The 16570-nt window shown below is 50.9% G+C and overlaps 1 protein-coding gene across 1 annotated transcript; it reads right to left on the bottom strand.

Annotated features, from left to right (window-relative positions):
* Positions 1 to 14911, bottom strand: LOC144151581 (vascular endothelial growth factor A-A-like). Its single transcript, XM_077682686.1, has 6 exons — positions 14617 to 14911; positions 12949 to 13045; positions 9570 to 9787; positions 8212 to 8334; positions 4806 to 4969; positions 1 to 68 (listed from the first exon to the last, which is right to left on the bottom strand). Exons 1-6 carry the CDS (start codon positions 14743 to 14745, stop codon positions 38 to 40), a joined length of 762 nt encoding a protein of 253 aa, XP_077538812.1. The 5' UTR covers positions 14746 to 14911; the 3' UTR covers positions 1 to 37.
* Positions 14912 to 16570: the final 1659 nt, after the last annotated feature.

Below are 16570 nucleotides of genomic sequence, written 5' to 3'. Positions count from 1 at the left end.
TTTTCTAGGAACAAATTTATACAAAACACGGGGCGCGTTAGAAGTTGTTCTTTTCATCCGGCACGCATCTGAAACAGAATGAAAGAGAAGTAACAAATGTCAGTGAAAATTCGCGCGCGGCAGGGCAGTGCAAAGGAACATAAAACATTTTTTGAGCATCATAATCTTGTTGTTACGGCTGTCAGTGGACAGTGAAATAAGTATGATCGACGAAAGAGCACCATCTGCACTTATATATTCCAGAAATCAAAGAATGTTACAGACTGTGTGACTGAGCTCTAACAACGTCGCTGCCGAAAAAAGAATGCAAGTACCGGGAAGGTATAGAAGGAGTTGGAGTCTCTGCTCTCAGACTACCAGCGTGGTTATAAACTTCTCAACAAAATGTATTTTTTATGCTTCCGGTCCAGTCCTGTCATATTCTTGGTTAAAGCCCTCAATGAAACGGTTTTTTGAGGCTTGATGACCCGTCCCGTCATGTTAAAAGAAAAATTGGCGCAGCTTGGACTAGTGGTGTAAGGCTGGAGACACAGCAGAGCTGGCGGCCCCTCTCCCTTTGCCGGAGACCCGGCCGTTGCGCCTCATATGAATTTCCGAAATTGCCGCTGAAAGTTCTCCATGAATGGCAGGACTGAATCGTTTTGTCCGCAGTCTTTCACATCATTCACAAAGTGCACCGCGCTAGCACGCGCTAGAACCCACGGCAACCGGCTTCGCGAACTCGGCGTCTTTAGCGCGAACTCGGCGTCTGTGCTCCCCACTTCAGGCGCGAACGCACGTGAACTGGCGAGTAGAACAGCACGCAAGAGATCACGCAACGAACTCTGGACAGAGTGTTCTCGAAGGTCAAGCTGGCCGACGCCGGGAGCCCTCATGAGGCGCACGGTCACGTGCGCTCGGTATTTTTTTTTTGTATTTTTTCTAGTAACGCTCGATGGCAGAACTAAAAGTTTGAACAGCTCTGTTGTTGCAAATCTTTGCGATCTCTCACAAAATTTACAAACGGAGGCTTCTGCCATCTTCTCAAATTTTTTTAAGCTCCTGGACTATTTTTAGAACACAATGAAAGCAATGCGGTTTCGTTAAACGACAGCGCGAGAGAACTTTGTCAAATATTCGTCTCGTTCAGCGTCGTCGGTCACGCTGTTGCTTACCGCACGTTCAAAGTGTTATCACGTACTGTCTAGAGATCAATGCAGGGTACTTTCATGTGGCCTACCAAAGGAGTGAAGCCGTGGGACCAACTGCAAGTGAAGGTATACAGCTTCCCTACCTCAAAGCCAATGCGAGTTCATAATCGCAATAAAGACAATGGGGCTCTTCGATTTACAGTCTCGGACTCACCGCGGACTCCCCAAGAAGCAGTCCGGCATTCGATTTTCCCATGTATCCCTAAGGCTTCGGGGAATCCTTGGACTACCCGCGGACTATCCGCGGTGAGTCCGAGACTGTAAATCGAAGAGCCTTAATGTCTCATTCTAAGTTTTTTCCGCGTCTTTCTTACATAAATTTTGTGACGGGCTGTTTTGTCATGCCGCGCTTGGTTTTGGGTCACAGTCACTTAATTTGCCACGAGAAATTGTTCTGCTTTGAGTACCAACGATTATAGCGCCTGAGTGTTTGTTAATAGTGCAAATTCAGCGTGCGGAGGCTTCTGTAGTCAGCTTTTGACGTGGGACGTCTCACTGCTCCTAGAAATCATCGCATGCACCTGTGCACTGGGTTCAGACATCCGAAGAAGTGGCCAACTGTGCCCGAAACGGTTTTGTGCAAACTGCAAGTGAGCGGTGTTTTTTTTTCTCTCGAAATAAGCCAAATCTAAAAACCGAAACTAAATCAGATGAAACTGTAGCGACAAGAAAAACTCGGCAAGTTTCCCTAGAAAACAGGTTGCAACAAAATATGCCAGATGACGCCCGGCGAACGTGCACGCAGACAGTATTTCATATCAAAAGTGAGCCAGGTCCTGTTGTGGCGCGGTTCAAAAAAAAGCCAAATCCATTTTCCCGATGCGAGTGTGCCTTTTATTGAACTTCACATAACCAACATGGCAGCCTCCTTGTGAGTTCTCTTTTTTACAGCTCGGACTTTCAGGCCGGATGAATAAATTATTCAAGATATTAGTAAATAATCAATCAAAAAATAACAACTAATTGTTTAGCTACGTGCTTTTTGTTTACTTGTGGCAGTAAACTTGCCCTTGCCGACATGCAAAGCACATCCCGTAATAGCAATGACAGCGTTGCATTTAGGTTTCGTAACGAAGATTCACTGTTTCCTCAAATTCGCTTGGGTGGATCGAAAAAACAAGAGAGAGAGAGAGAGAGAGAAACACTTTATTGGGGCCAACAAGTAGGCGTGGGATATGGGCCGCGCAGGGCCGATCCCCGCCTCACGCGGTTATCGCGTCCCGATGACTAAAGCCCCGCGCCGGCGTCGGCGGGTTCGGCGCGCGTCGGATCCCCGAGGCGTCCTGCCCCCGAGGGTCCCCCGCTGCGTCTCCCCCCGCGTCTGCCGCGCGAGAGCAGCCTTGAGTTGCTGAACGACGGCTGTCTGCGTGTCCAGGTCTGCGGACCTCACTGCGTTCGTGATGCTAGCGGGCAGCGGCCCGTACGGGTCCGCCGCCTCTTTCGGTCGCACTTCACAATCCCACATGATGTGGGCTAGGGTTGCTGGCACCGCACCGCACATACTGCACTTTTCACTGGCGTATAGCTCTGGACACACGTGGCGCGCCAGTGCCGGCGTTAATACTGAATTTGTCTGTAACTGCCGGAGCAGCACCGCCTGGTGTCTCGTGAGGTCCTTGTGGGGCGGCGGCATGGTGCGCCGGTTGTACCGGTACCACCCTAGCACTTCACTGTATGTTACGATGGGGTCCGGTCCCCCGTCGTCGTCCCCGTCACCCACAATCGAGTTCGGCCGGCGCCCGGGACCGCAGCTCAGGGTTCCCTGGCCTGTCGCCGCGCGGTCGGTGAGTGCGCGCGCGGCGGCGTCCGCCGTCTCATTGCGGTTGGGGTGGCCGCTGCCGTTGTTGCTGATGTCGACGTGCGCCGGGAACCATCGAAGGTAGGTGGCCGGCGTCGTTTCACTGCACACTGCACTGCACTTCGCTATTTTCACTGCACTTTCACACACCGCGTTCCGCGCGAAACCTGTGATGGCTGTCTTTGAGTCACTGATGACGGTTGTACATCCGGGATCTTGGAGCGCCAGGGCGATCGCCGCCTCCTCTGCCTGTCGCGCCGACCTGACTCGAACGCTGCAGGCGTTGACCACCTCGCCCGTCGTCGCTCGAACAGCCACCGCCACGTAGGTCCCGGGCATTCCCGGGTACGCCGCGGCGTCGACGTACCTGGCGCCCGTGTCGGTGGCGTGGACGTCCGTGATTGCCCGTGCTCGTGCTGTCCGCCGATCCTGGTGGTGGCCCGGGTGCATGTTCCGGGGTAGCGGTAGGACCCGGAGTCGTCGTAGCGTCTCTTGTGGGAGCGATGGGACGTCCCCCGCTTGCGCCGTCTCGTTCGGTGATCGTTGCAGGCCGAGCCTGGCCAGGATAGCCCGGCCCGTCCGCGTCGCTTGCAGCCGCTCGAGCTGCGCCGTGCGTTGCGCTTCGCTGATCTCCTCCAGGGTGTTGTGCACCCCTAAGGAGAGCAGCCGGTCGGTGCTGGTGCTTTGTAGGAGACCGAGGGCCGTCTTGTACGCTTTGCGGATTGCGGCGTTGATGCGATCGCGTTCTTGCGTGAGCCAACTGTGAAACGCTCCTACGTACGCCACGTGGCTTATAGCGAACGATTGTAGCAGTCGTAGCAAGCTGGCCTCTCGCATACCTTGGTGTTTGGTGGCCACACGTCGGATGAGACGCGCCGCCGTGCCGATTTTGGTGAGGAGTCGATCCACCGTGGTCTTATTGCTGCCACTCGCCTCCAGGTACATACCCAGGACTCGGAGGGTGGCTACTTGCGGGATGGGGATGCCGTCTCTCGTGCGAACCGTGATGTTGGGCTTGTCGTTGCTGTTCTTGCCGCGTCTGCCCGGGGGAGCGACGATCAGGAGCTCGGACTTCTGAGGCGCACATCGGAGGCCCGTGTCGGCGAGGTGATCTTCGATCGCCGTTACCGCTTCCTGCAGTGCATTCTCGATGTGCCCGTCGCTGCCGCCGGGCACCCATAACGTGATATCGTCGGCGTATATCGTATGCCGGACTTGCGGGATCCCTTCGAGCCGTCTCGCCACCCCGATCATTACGAGATTGAAGAGGAGCGGTCCTCAAGTGTCGAAGCTCTTTACATGCATCTTTATCTAGCGAACTTAGTGAAGAACATATATCTACTCCATGCATCAAGTACGAGCTAATTGTGAGGCCAGTGGGGAAGTAGCACCAATGGTACAAGTCTTCTGGGACATAGGGGCTATCTATTTTGGTGCCTTTTCGTCAATCTAACACTATCCGCTGCTTCTTCAAAGCGCCGTCTTCTATCTTCTATTTAAAACCCACCATTATTTTAGTAATAGCAGCCTAGATCACGCAATAATTGCTTAATTACTTCGCGGTTAATATTCACGTGCATGTGTGATTGTACATTCACGTGCATATTAACCACGCAGCCATTTAACAAAATGTCAGTAAGGGTTACGCAATGAGTAAAGTGGAGGGGCCCCTGGATGTGGAAGCTCACAGCTTCCAGTGTATAACCAAGCTGACGGGAGAGTCGAGGTCTTATTTCTATCAAAGTATATCGCATACTTCACATTAAAGTTGATTCTACACAGCGCTTTGTAATGTTTCTTAAGTAAATTTCGCTTACCTGCAGAGCTCTGAGCTAAAATGGTATCCCGAGGAGCACGTCTGCTCGCCGTCAATGCAGGCGCATCGACAGCGTAATGGGTCCCACACGTGGTTCAGACCGTTGCACTGGTGGGTCAGCTTTGGGCCAGGACAGCGGCACGCACACTCAGAGGCCACGTACACCTGCAAGGGCACGGCGGTGCGTCAGCTCCTCCTACCCCCCGTATTCGGAAACCTCCCGCCACTCAAGCCTCCAGTTCAAGGAGGTCGTTGAAGGCGTTTCTTACATGTAAAGCGTGAACCGCATGGCGTGTTTTTGCACGCGATTCGTGCGCGTCGGCGTTGCGCGGGCGATTTTTTGACGCCCGCGTCGCGCGGCAGCCTCTGCCTCGCTCAGAAAATGACGCACGTTTAGCGCGGCAGTGGAGGAGCCTGACGCCTTGCGCCAATGGGGAGGCGCGCGCTTCAGTCACGGCGGCAGTTTCGAAGAGCTCGAGACAGCCGGCTGGTTCCGCCAGAGATGTTTAGGCTTACCGGCAGATATTTCATGGGCGCTTCCACTAGCGACGCGGATGATATTTTATAGTACCGTTTTCACCCACATTATAAGCTCCTTTACCGCACAAGCAACTTCGTGGGTGCCATGAGATGCATTTTAAAGAGCGCTTAGAAGCGGTCGCAGTCGCTCGAAGGGCAACCTACTCGGGCTCCTGACTCCACTTCGCGGCCGACGCCGCCGCCATGTTGCCGCCGCCGGCCGCGCCGCGCGCAGCGTGCGGGTGGTTCCGCGGCAGCGTCAGCGTGTTCAATCAATCAATCAATCAATCAATCAATCAATCAATCAATCAATCAATCAATCAATCAATCAATCAATCAATCAATCAATCAATCAATCAATCAATTAATCAATCAATCAATCAATCAATCAATCAATCAATCAATCAATCAATCAATCAATCAATCAAATTGTGTAAATATATTTGCTCGTGCTCCACTTTCCCTAACAATATTAAGCCCGGGGCACCAGAATACACCCGAGTCTTACGAAAAAAACTTGTTAATTACGTCAGCCAGCTTGACCTCTCCTCAGAGTTTTTCGGAGCCATTTAAAGGAGCCATTAAGACAAAATACAAGTTTGTGTTATTCGAAAGATTTCGTGTTTTATAGTGCCCACAGCGCTTGTTCGGATGCAAACGATGTTTTATTCACTAAGAAATTAACCAATTTACGTTATTTTTCTGCTAAATCGTGTTTTCGTTGTCTGCAATGACATCACAGGAAGCGACCGCTCTGCAGCCGATTGAGAAGGCTTGTTTACCGTTACTGAATCTAGATGGGGCCACCATACCATGGCAAGCCGTTTTCTGTCTTTGGTTTGTTTTTGACCGTATTTAAACCTAGTTTGTTTTTGTTCAGGGAGAAAATAATTGTTTCGTGAAACATAGTGCTCGCTCGACAAATATGGTCACGTAAGGCACCGTTGCTTGCGTCAATCGGCCAGTGTCGTCTGAGACAACCCCAGCAGTGTTGCCAACTGTAGGGTTTTCGCCCTACATGTAGCGCGTTTTGGGGATTTTTTTTCTTGCCGTAGGGCCGTAGGGCCGTTCAGCCATTCTTGCCCCAAGCGTAGGGCGATTTTAAATTTTTCTGTTGAACTTGCCATTTTAAGCCACATGAAGCCGCGAAAATCTGAAATTATGTCCTCATCGAACTGGTTGCAACGCAAATTTTGACCACTAGGTTACGTTTCCGCAACCCTATCTTTCGGTTGAGAGGGAGCGGATGGGAGCAGACTCAGCAGAAAGCCACAAAAGATCAAACCATGGTGTTGCCCTGTGGATGCCCTATGGCATGCACAGGCTGCTGCGTTGTTGCAGCCATGGGGGACGAAAATTTCTTTCCTTCATGACCGCGACTAGAGCGACAGAAATCGCGTCAATTTTGTAGCCCCACTCGCACGTGTGAACGTGCCGTTAGAGGACCAGCCGCTGGAGAACAGCTAAGGCACGATTCTGAGCCACTGCTCCTCTTGCCGGCACTGTAACAGCACTGTCTGGCCACCATGGTGCCTACTGCTTTCCATGTACGCTCATTGGTATGATCTTGCTTGGGGTGCGCACATAACTCCACCCTCCCACCTTTACCCGTTTCCCTTCCCCTCCCTCAGTTGTGGGAGAACCTGACGACCAGCGCCGGCTTGAATGCCCAGCAACTCCTGGTGTCCAGGGCCGAGACAGCACGGTTGTCCCATGGTCTCCTGGACTGAGGAACCACTCCTACATCACCAGTCTCAAAATAAAGTTTTTCCTCCTCCTCCTCCTCCAGCCGCTGACAGGCTGCCTTTGTTAGTAACTGAAGCGGGGAAGATGAGAAGGGAGAAGTTTAGCAGATATAATACTCGCTTAGGCGCGCTGCTCGGAAAAAATTCTCGGTACACTAGTGAGAAACTATATCCGCATCTGCTTGCTCTTTTATCTTCGTTAGACGCGACAAAAGTGCACGTGAACTGCTTGAACTGCCGCTACATGTTCGCTGCACCTGTGCGAAACTCATGCAGAGAGTGCAGCCATATCGAATAGGATATCTGTAACAACCGCGAAGACGCATTTCATCATTACTTGTCGCAGCTCGCCAACAAGCTCAGGTGTCTGCGAATGAAAAAAAAAATAATAATCAGAATAATATTGTGAAAGATTTATTTAATTTTTCAATTAATTTTTTTAGTTGGCAGAGATTTTTAGAAGCATTGATTCGGTAGCCGAAGCTAAATAACTGAAAGTAGTATAATAAAAACAAAAAAGTTCAATATTAAAGACAAAACAAATACAAACGTTTAAACTAAAACAAACTGCAATTCTTTTGGCGCAGGGCGGAGCGTATAGGGCTATCTCGAATATTGTGTAAGGCGATGTAGGGCTTCTTGAGGTGCTGAGTGGGGCGGTCCGGTCAAAATTGGTTGGTAACACTGCCCCGCAGTCCTGCGCAGCTAAACCAAGCATAGTGCGCGCAGTACCGACAGCAGTACGCATCGGTACTTCTATTTTTACGTGTGCTTTCGTAACTTTCACTGTTTGTCCCCCCATTCTTAGTGCTTTCAAAAGAATGTGCCCTAAATTTAAGCGCAAATAGCTTTTTGGGCAAGCTTATAAGCTCTGTCTAATTTGCGTTTGCTTTTGCCGCCCTCCACCAATCGCAGAGCTGTCTGGTATGACATCATAGGTTCTGTTGCGGGAAATGAGCGAGTGGGTCGCATGGCCTTTCCATTTTGTCCTAATTATGTAGCTTATTCGAGCAAAGTTTACGTTAAAAGTGACGTCAGTATGATTCTGACGAAACAATCTTTTGAATGAACCAAACTTGTGTTTTCTCTTCATGGCCCCTTTAAGCCTCCTCGCTCGCAGCCTGGCAGCAGCGGCCTGGTTACCTGGTGTTCACTGCAGTGGGACCTCTGCACCCGGCAGCCGCAGCGGCACTTGACGTGCTTCTCCATCTCCACCTCGGCGCACTGGGCCACGGGCTTGCCGCTGCTCACGTTCACGCTCACCACCTGCACGACGCGGCACATAGAACGGGGAACTCGGACACGGAACCAGTGGGCAGTGGCACACCGCATAATCGAGGGGGACTCGAGGGAATAAGCTTGCTCCACCACCAGCACACGGGACGCACACGAACACGCGCGAAAGTACTGTACACCATTTCTGCGAGAATATCCCCTCAGCTATCGTTCAAACGTTTATTGTTTGCAACCTCAACAGTTCGTAACAGACGAGCCATGGTGCACTAAATATCTCGAGGGACGAATACCGTATACCCCGGTTTGTCCCCCCGGGAAACGTTCTCGAAATAAGCAAAAAGTGCGCAATTTGAAATGTGCTCAATAAAATGCGCCCAGTTTGAGCCCGAATACGCAGGTAATGTTTTCAGACAGTGCTAGACGCTACAAACGTGGGTGCGAACGTGTCAATTCGAAATCGTTCTGCCCGATTCATACATTCGTTATATTCTTATGCCATTAGTGTTTCATCCTTAAAATCCCAATCTGGATTACAGCCACTTTCCCTTTGACTCCGCGTAGCTGCCCTTTCTCTGTTTCACGAGCTGTTCCATTCGTCCCTCAACCATCCCCCATACGTCATCCCCCCGACGTACATTTCGCACCGCACCAGCCACCCCCTCCAAGTTCCCCGTTACCGCGCCAGAAGTGCTACCTTCACCGCGTCCTTTTTTCCCCGTGCTGTGAAGGACTGGAGCGACCTCCCAAACCACATCGTCACAATCACCTGCCCATCAACCTTCATTAAAAATGGCAGCATCTTCACTTCGTGGATGATGGCGAGGGTGCAGAGTACGGGGACTCGAAATGACATCCAAGTTGGGCCCGAGCGACATCCTATTTGCGTCCCGACCGTCATTCGATCTGAGCCGTGTGTTGCACCTTCATTATTCCCTAAATGAAACTGCAACTCACGGCTCAAATCGAATTTCGCTTGATTTTCGCTTGATGGTGGTGTGCGCGCGGATGGACGCGGACGGACATTGGGAGGTCATGCAGTACTCCGCACGGTTACAGGCGAGGGAGTAAGCCTCGGGTACTAACTGACTCTCGGGTACTAACTGACAACCTCTTATGTAGCAAACGTTCTTTGTACTCTGCGTACCCACCTCTTATGTAATACCCCCTTGTGGGGTCTTTAAGGCGATAAAGTATGATGATGCTGGTGATGATAGCTCACTGCAGTCTTCGGAAATAACTTTAACGGCAAGAGGACCTGCTCGCACCTGTACCACGACGGGTTCCGTGCGCGTGGGGCGGCACAGGAGCGCATCGTACTGGCACGCCCCGTGGCAGCGCTCCAGCTCCACGAGTCTCGGGAAGCGCAGGACATCGGGCGGGCCCGGGGGCAGGGGCACGAGCTGCTTGCGCGCACGGCACGACGCCCGCCGGTCCTCGGCCAGCAGGATTTCCGCGGGACACGACGGCGGCCCCGAGTCGTCGGCTGGCAGGTAGCGGGAAAACAGTTATTAGTGGGAGATCATTAAATGTCTCAATCTCAATGTCTGTTGTCAAATGTCAAATGTCAATGCTATCAAATGTTGCAAATGTCTCAAATGTCTCAACCGCCACCACCACCACCGCCGAGAATGTAGCCGCGGCCGTTGCCGCCTCAAATTCCACCTAGCCCACTAGCTGCGAGTCCCTGCTGTTTGAAAGCAACTTGCCCCGTTAGAACGCCGGCTTGAGCACATACCGTATTTTCGCGCGAATAACCCGCCCATGCATATAATCCGCACCCCCACTTTCAGCCCGCCGAAAAAGAAAAAGAAAATCCTCGCGTATTGCCCGCACATTTGGTACAGGAAAGCCTGCACCAAAGCTACTGCTCAAGCAACGCATCACATACTATGTCGACAGAAAAAGCGTATGTTTAGCAAGTATGGTACACTGACTGCAAGGCGAAAGTCGCAATTCACTAATAAAATTGTTAGAGTGCACTCGTCCTTGTTTTTTTTCTTTCTTGTCCTCGTATGTTTTGCGTAATCGCTGCCACAGAAGTGTTAGTGAGTGTTACTGTGGAGGATAATACGCGGGTTTTTTTTTTGTTTAGTGGAGCTTCACGGCACAACGCGCATTGCCGTGAAGCTGCACTAAAGAAAAAAAACCCCGCTTATTATCCGCACCCCTACTTTACCACATAAATTATCGAATTTTTGGTGCGGGTTATAAGCGCAAAATTACGGTAGTTCTTCAGCTTGAAAGCCATTCCAAGCGGCATTGTACGCCCGTTCCTTATGCGCCCATCCCAGGTTGCCGGTTTAGGCTTGCACGGATTAGGGGTGGAGGGAAGGGGCACGCACACACAGCACGGCTTAATGCCGTTACCCGTTCTGTTGGTGGGAGATTTAAACGCGGGAGTCTCATGGCTCAATGCGTCCTGTCCGCTGTCTTCCGTAATCGAGCGGTTTGGGTCTGGGTTGGCATATTTTAGATGCGACGCTCAGAGCATCTCTTGTCGGCGGCCCTGTCCTTCCTGCGTGCGTCCGTTGTTGTCCGCGTGCGTCCGTTGTTGTCCGCAGCCACACTCCCCCTCTCCTCTCCGATAGCGAACACTCTCTCGCGAGGGGCATAGGATTGGATTCGATTGGCTTGGCTTGGCTTGACTTGGATTGGATTGGATTAAAGTGGATTGTGTTGGATTGTGTTGCGTCATAGCCACGGCACTCTCTCTCTCCGCGGTATCCTCTCTTTCGGGCGCGCTGCGCATATAGCCGGTGTGCCGCTCTCCGGTGGCCTTTCGGTAGACGGTTGCTCTCCGCTTGCGCTTGAACCCCCCTCAGCGTCACATCCCACCAGGGTTTCCGCGAGGGGAGGTGGGCGTAATTTTTGCACAGATAATAAGGTGCCTACGAATGGGCAGCGCAAGGGGCACGCAAGTGTGTGTCTGCCAGTATAAAGGCCGAGGCCTTCGAGGTTTTAACTCGCTCTGGGACGGACGGACGCATGTCTTTCCCGGGGGGGGGGAGGGGAGAGAGAAGAGCGGAAACTAAAGAAGCGTCAGCCCGAACAGAAGCGTGAATGGGCGCGAAAACAACGGGAAGCCGCTGCCACCACCGTTGCCGCCTCAAGTTCCAGCCGGTCGAGTAGCTGCGAATCCCTCCCGGGTGAACAGTAACTCGCCCGCTTGGACCGGCTACGTGGACCGATATCACTTGTTTAGCTTAAATAGATTTCAGAGCGTCATGTTCAATAGTGCATTTCACTTCTAAGCACCGGTTGCTGGTTTATGCGCGCACGGGTTGGGTGTGGAGGGAAGGGGGGGGGGTGCAGCTAAAGGTTTCATGCCCTTACTGATTACGAGTCCGTTGTGTTGGCGTGAGGTGGTCGTCAAACAGCCCAATGCGACCTTTCCGGTGTCCTCAGTGGTAGAGTGGATTGGGTTGGCGTGTTACACAAACAGTAAGGTACATCGACGCGGGAGGTAAGGAGACAGCTCTACGTTTGTCCGCTAGGATAAAGCTCGGGTCTTTCCAAATTTCATTCACGTAATTGGCTAGAAAGTATGCTCAGCCGTAAATTACAAACAAACGTATTTTGTTTCGTGCACTCCGTGGAGGGCGTGCAGCTTCGCAGGTCATCCGTTTTCACAGGGTGGAAGGGAATTAATTTTTTTTATCCGTATTCCGAACGTTCTTTTGCGGGCCTGTTTGTTTATACTTCCGTTTTTGGAGGAGCTTATTTTTTTATTTTTCATTTGGATATTTTTGATTTTGTCCGACCAATTTTGAAAAATTTTGATTTTTTATATTTTTATTATTTCTTTTGTTTTTCCATATTCTGTTCTATCAATTATCTGCATTTACCCTAATAAAACGATTAATTATGTTACTTTCGTTAATGCAGCATTTTTTGTGTGGATGCAGGGCGTTACACGGTCCTGGCTGTGTGGGGCACTCGACAAAGAATGCTGCGCATTGAAAAGGCTCCCTCACTGACTACGGCAAAGACATGGCAATGACATTTAGCGTGGTGTAATCTCGGTGCTCTTATGTTTAGCGGTCACCCATTGTAAGGTTATCATCAACTTATAGTTCTCGTTCGTACCCTGTTTACGTAAAATGCATATCGTGCGTGGCATGGGTTTCCGTGTAGGGAACTGCGGACTTCCGAGCCTGTCGTTACAGCCGACATCCCCAAATAGCACGAGGAGGGCCACATTTAAACGCACACCTCTCGTGAAAAAAAAAAGTGTGGGTCGGCAAAACAAAATCCCGAAATGTCTGCTATGCATTCTATATTTTAATGAAGTCTCGAGACTGAATTCGGTCTCAATATCCCCAGGTTGTCTACAATAATTCGTAGCCCTTCACGACAACACGTCTCATATCCAAGGAATAACGGCTTCGACGCATTAAACCAGAACTCTAAAAATAAGCCTCGACTATTTGGCGGTTGGGAGACGTTTATACGCCTCTAATATTCAAGTCGCACAATAAGCTTAGACGCACTTTTTCCAAACCCTCGTCATTAGCAAACCGTTCGGTAAAGCAGAAATGTTTTAGTAGCAGTTCACAGTTTCAGATTGGCACTCAGATCCCGGCTTTGAGGTTGATAGGCAAACAATAGCTCGCAACAAATGAATTGGCCGTCGGGGTAACTCACCAAGCGCATCATCAAATGCGTAGAAGCTTGGTCCAAAACGAGGTCCTCCCTGCGCATCATCGAGTGCGTAGAATCTTGGTCCAAAACGAGGTCCTCCCTGCGTAGGAAGAACGCCTGTGTCACCCATCCGTACTCTCAATCCTGCATTGTGCTCCTCACAACACAATGCAGGATTGAGGTAGGTTAAGCAATCGGCTTTCGTTATCTATAGTTTCAAAGACGATAGTCTTTCGTGGGCTACTCAAACCCAGAAATTTTGGGCTGTCTGTCTGTCTGTCTGTCTGTCTGTCTGTCTGTCTGATTCAGCTATCCGGCCAAAGTAAAACAAAATCTGCGCAAGTCTTATACATATACACACAGACAAATCTAAACGTCCAAGACCGGTGTCAATGTTCATAGTTGTCAACATTATTCAACAAGAAGAAGACATAACGCAAACATAAGGCAGAACATCAATACGCAAGGGATATTTGCAGTGTTCCTTTATTAAACAATTCATGGATGCTTGGCTTTTGCGATAGCAAATGAGATACTACATCTACTGCAGAAAACCGTCGCCTGCTGTTGCCCGCGCTCATGGCGGCATTTGAGAAATCACACGGCAACTGCAACGGAAGGTTCCACTAGACAGGTTCCGCGTTCTGCTCCTCTGAAGCTGTTCGTCCCCGATCAATTAGAAATTGGTCAGGCGATGGCGGTGACAGACCAAGCATAGCCGGTGTCCGCGTGAGGCTGTTCGTATTGCGTCACACTCACCTGCTAGATATGGGAAGCCTTCGCAATTCGAAAAGAAAAAGACTGTTAGTAAGCCATCGATTGCATTGACGACAACGGAAATAGCATTACTAGACAGCTCGTAGGCCAAAGCACACACAATGATGAATATTGTTTATCGTTTATTTTGTTCTTCGAGAATGATTACCCATTCCTGTCACGTCACCTGAACGTTTCTATATAAGCTATGTTGTTGGGATTTAAAAGCCAGCTGGTAGTGAGCGCTTCACTCGTGTGCGTACTTCATTGTCCCTGTCCCGCTTAGCGCCAGCAATGGGTCAAGTTAAAAACCAACTAGCCTCATTTCAAGCTCTGGTCATACGCTAGTTTGTGTTGTTTTCTATTCCTCCAAAAAAGCAAACAACGTGTCTTTTAGGGGCGTTTTCGATTCCTCCAAAAAAGCAAACAACGTGTCTTTTAGGGGCGCAACCCTTTAGGGGCTCGGGCTGTCGGCGTCTCATGTCGTCATCTTCGCCGTCGTCTCATGTAGTCACGGCACTAAAACTCCGGCACACTCGTTTACGCCTCGCGCTAGGACGTAACACGTACTAAAAAAAAATACCGGGATACTCGTTTACTCCTCGCGCTGGAACGCCTCGTGACGCGTACTAAAGAAACACCGGGGCACTCCTTTACGCGTCGCGCTGTAGCGCTTCGTGCTACAAATACACGAGACTTTTGCAGCAAAGCTGTATACCTCTACCCCCAACGGTTTCATCATTGTTGGCAAAAACGCCAAGGAGCCAACAATACGCTTATACACTGCATGCTTCGACCCTCCCCAGGTTTCACGTTAGGAGAGATGGCTCGGGATTTCTATGTTTGATCGGCTGCAAATGTGGCCGAACGTACATGTGCCAGCAGCCTCTCTTTTACTCCGAGATAGTCGCTCACCTTTGGGCGACCTGGGGGTGCCAGTTGCCTGATGATCTCCTGGAAGAGCGCCTTGCGCGAGATCTGTATTCTCGCGGCCGCCGCTAGTGCGGTCACAACCAGTGCCAGTGCCGGTGCTGTTGCGCGCATGCTGCCTTCCTGCTGCTGCTGGCGGCGCTCGCCAAGTGCCGGCCGTCTCCGGATGCCCCGGGCCTCCGACGGAGCCGTGCATCGTGAACCGGCGGAAGTCCTCGCAGAAATCAGCCCAAGGCGTGCCCTATATCGACAAAGGGTCGCTTCCTGGCCCAGTATCGACAGCTCAGCTGCTATAGGGAGTTGGCGACCTCACCCACGAGGAGTCAGTTCAAGGCCGCATTTTGCAGCGGAGCTCACATCGAAACGCCTTGCGGAACTTTGCCGATGCGTCTTTGAAACTCTTGATTTTCTGTCTGTCTGTTTTTTGCTTGCTTGCTTGCTTGTTTGCTTGTTTGTTTGTTTAACTGTGCCAGCCGATCAGCACGCGACAAAAAAAAAAAAAAACCATGAAGTCGCCGTTCTCCGTTTTGAACTTCACTGCTTTTGTCGCGTCGTAATGGGTAGGCCTCGTATATATAGTTCGTACTCCCGGGAACGCCGGGGGCGACGAAAATTTCCAGACCAAATGTGTGGTATGTATAAAGACCCTTTGCTTGAAGGTGCCGTCCCCGATTCTTCACCACGAACGGATACGTCAAACCCCCCGATTCCAGACCATCTACCCAGCGATTGAATGACGTCAAGGAACCGCTAGCCGCAGCAGGACTTTTTAAAGCAAGCGCTTTATTAGTGGTTCCGATGGCGTCCTGTGAAAAAAAAATGCATTTGAAAAGCTCTGACAAGATCTTTGAACACACGGCGCGTGCGAGAAGCCGCGGGCTTCCATTGTATCAAAACGGTTACTTGAAAATAGCGAAAAACGAACTGTTCTAGATAAGACAATGCACGCATCGATCGTGCTGGAGGGGTACAATAGTATACCTTTATCTCAAAAACCACGTATCAGTAGACACCTAGATCGTTCGTAGATGCGTTTACTTCGTGCGCGAGAATTAGAAACCGTCGCGTGGATTCGTTCTTCATTTGCGATTGGGGTGTTCGAAGGTTCGACGATTGATGGGGCGCACTTTTAGCGAAATTTTTTACGCAGTTTGGATGTTAGCAAGTTTTCGTGCTTCTCTAACTTTTTGTAGGAAGGAATGGAAAAGTTTTGGGGGCGTTGACACTACCATTGTGGTTGTAGTCGGCGATTTCAATGTGGCCTGGATTTCAATGTGATGTGTTGGGACTAGAGCACTGCACGGGCCTGATTTTAAGGCCCGAGCCCGGACCGGGCCCGCTTTGTGAAGACCGAGCCCGACCCGGGCCCGTGACACCGAGCCCGGGCCCGGCCCGGGCCCGGGCATTCATAAGTGAACCTAGCCTGGGCCCGGCCCGGGACCGCCGTCTCAAGCCCAGGCCCGGCCCGGGCCCGATCATTTATTTTTGAGCCTAGGGAGGGCCCGCGTGTGTGTGACCAGGCCCGGTCTTAGACGCTGAAGAAAACTTGTTTATTATATTTGGACCAGTGTTTTCGTAGCGGGAAATCAGACGGAGCATCTAGTCTGTACAAGCACGTCCTGAATTGAAACGCAAAAATTAAGGGTTTAAAAGTGCACGTAGCTTACACCGTCTGCAGTTCACGCCACATCGGCGTAATAATAGCTCGTATTTTTAAACGAGAGGCACCATCACCTTTGATGACCAGACTTTTGGCAATTTCAGGTGGTTGTCTCGGTCACAAGTTGGTATTGGTGAGATTTCTTGCTCCCCATTTGAATTCACGAGTACGTGCGGTGCGTTGAAATATTTTCCCTGCAGTGGTTGTTAAGCGGTGGCGCTTGTCTGGCACGCGAGTTCGATTTCCAGCCATGGCAGCCGCATTAGGTTGGTTCGACAT

This window comes from Haemaphysalis longicornis, unplaced genomic scaffold (assembly GCF_048455015.1).
Source record: "Haemaphysalis longicornis isolate Haplotype H1 unplaced genomic scaffold, Haemaphysalis longicornis Haplotype H1 scaffold_9, whole genome shotgun sequence".
Classification (NCBI taxonomy): domain Eukaryota; kingdom Metazoa; phylum Arthropoda; class Arachnida; order Ixodida; family Ixodidae; genus Haemaphysalis; species Haemaphysalis longicornis.
The sequence above is the reverse complement of the archived record's forward strand: the minus strand, read 5'-3'. Positions and strand labels throughout refer to the sequence as shown.

Bases quoted from the DNA above. Each gene is read 5' to 3' on its own strand.
- LOC144151581 (XM_077682686.1), bottom strand. From the start codon at position 14,745: ATGCGCGCAACAGCACCGGCACTGGCACTGGTTGTGACCGCACTAGCG. The intron at 8,335-9,569 runs GTGCGAGCAGGT...CGCGTCGTGCAG, and splicing joins CGGAACCCGTCGTGGTACAG to GTGGTGAGCGTGAACGTGAG. The intron at 69-4,805 runs GTAAGCGAAATT...ATTCTGTTTCAG, and splicing joins TTTAGCTCAGAGCTCTGCAG to ATGCGTGCCGGATGAAAAGA.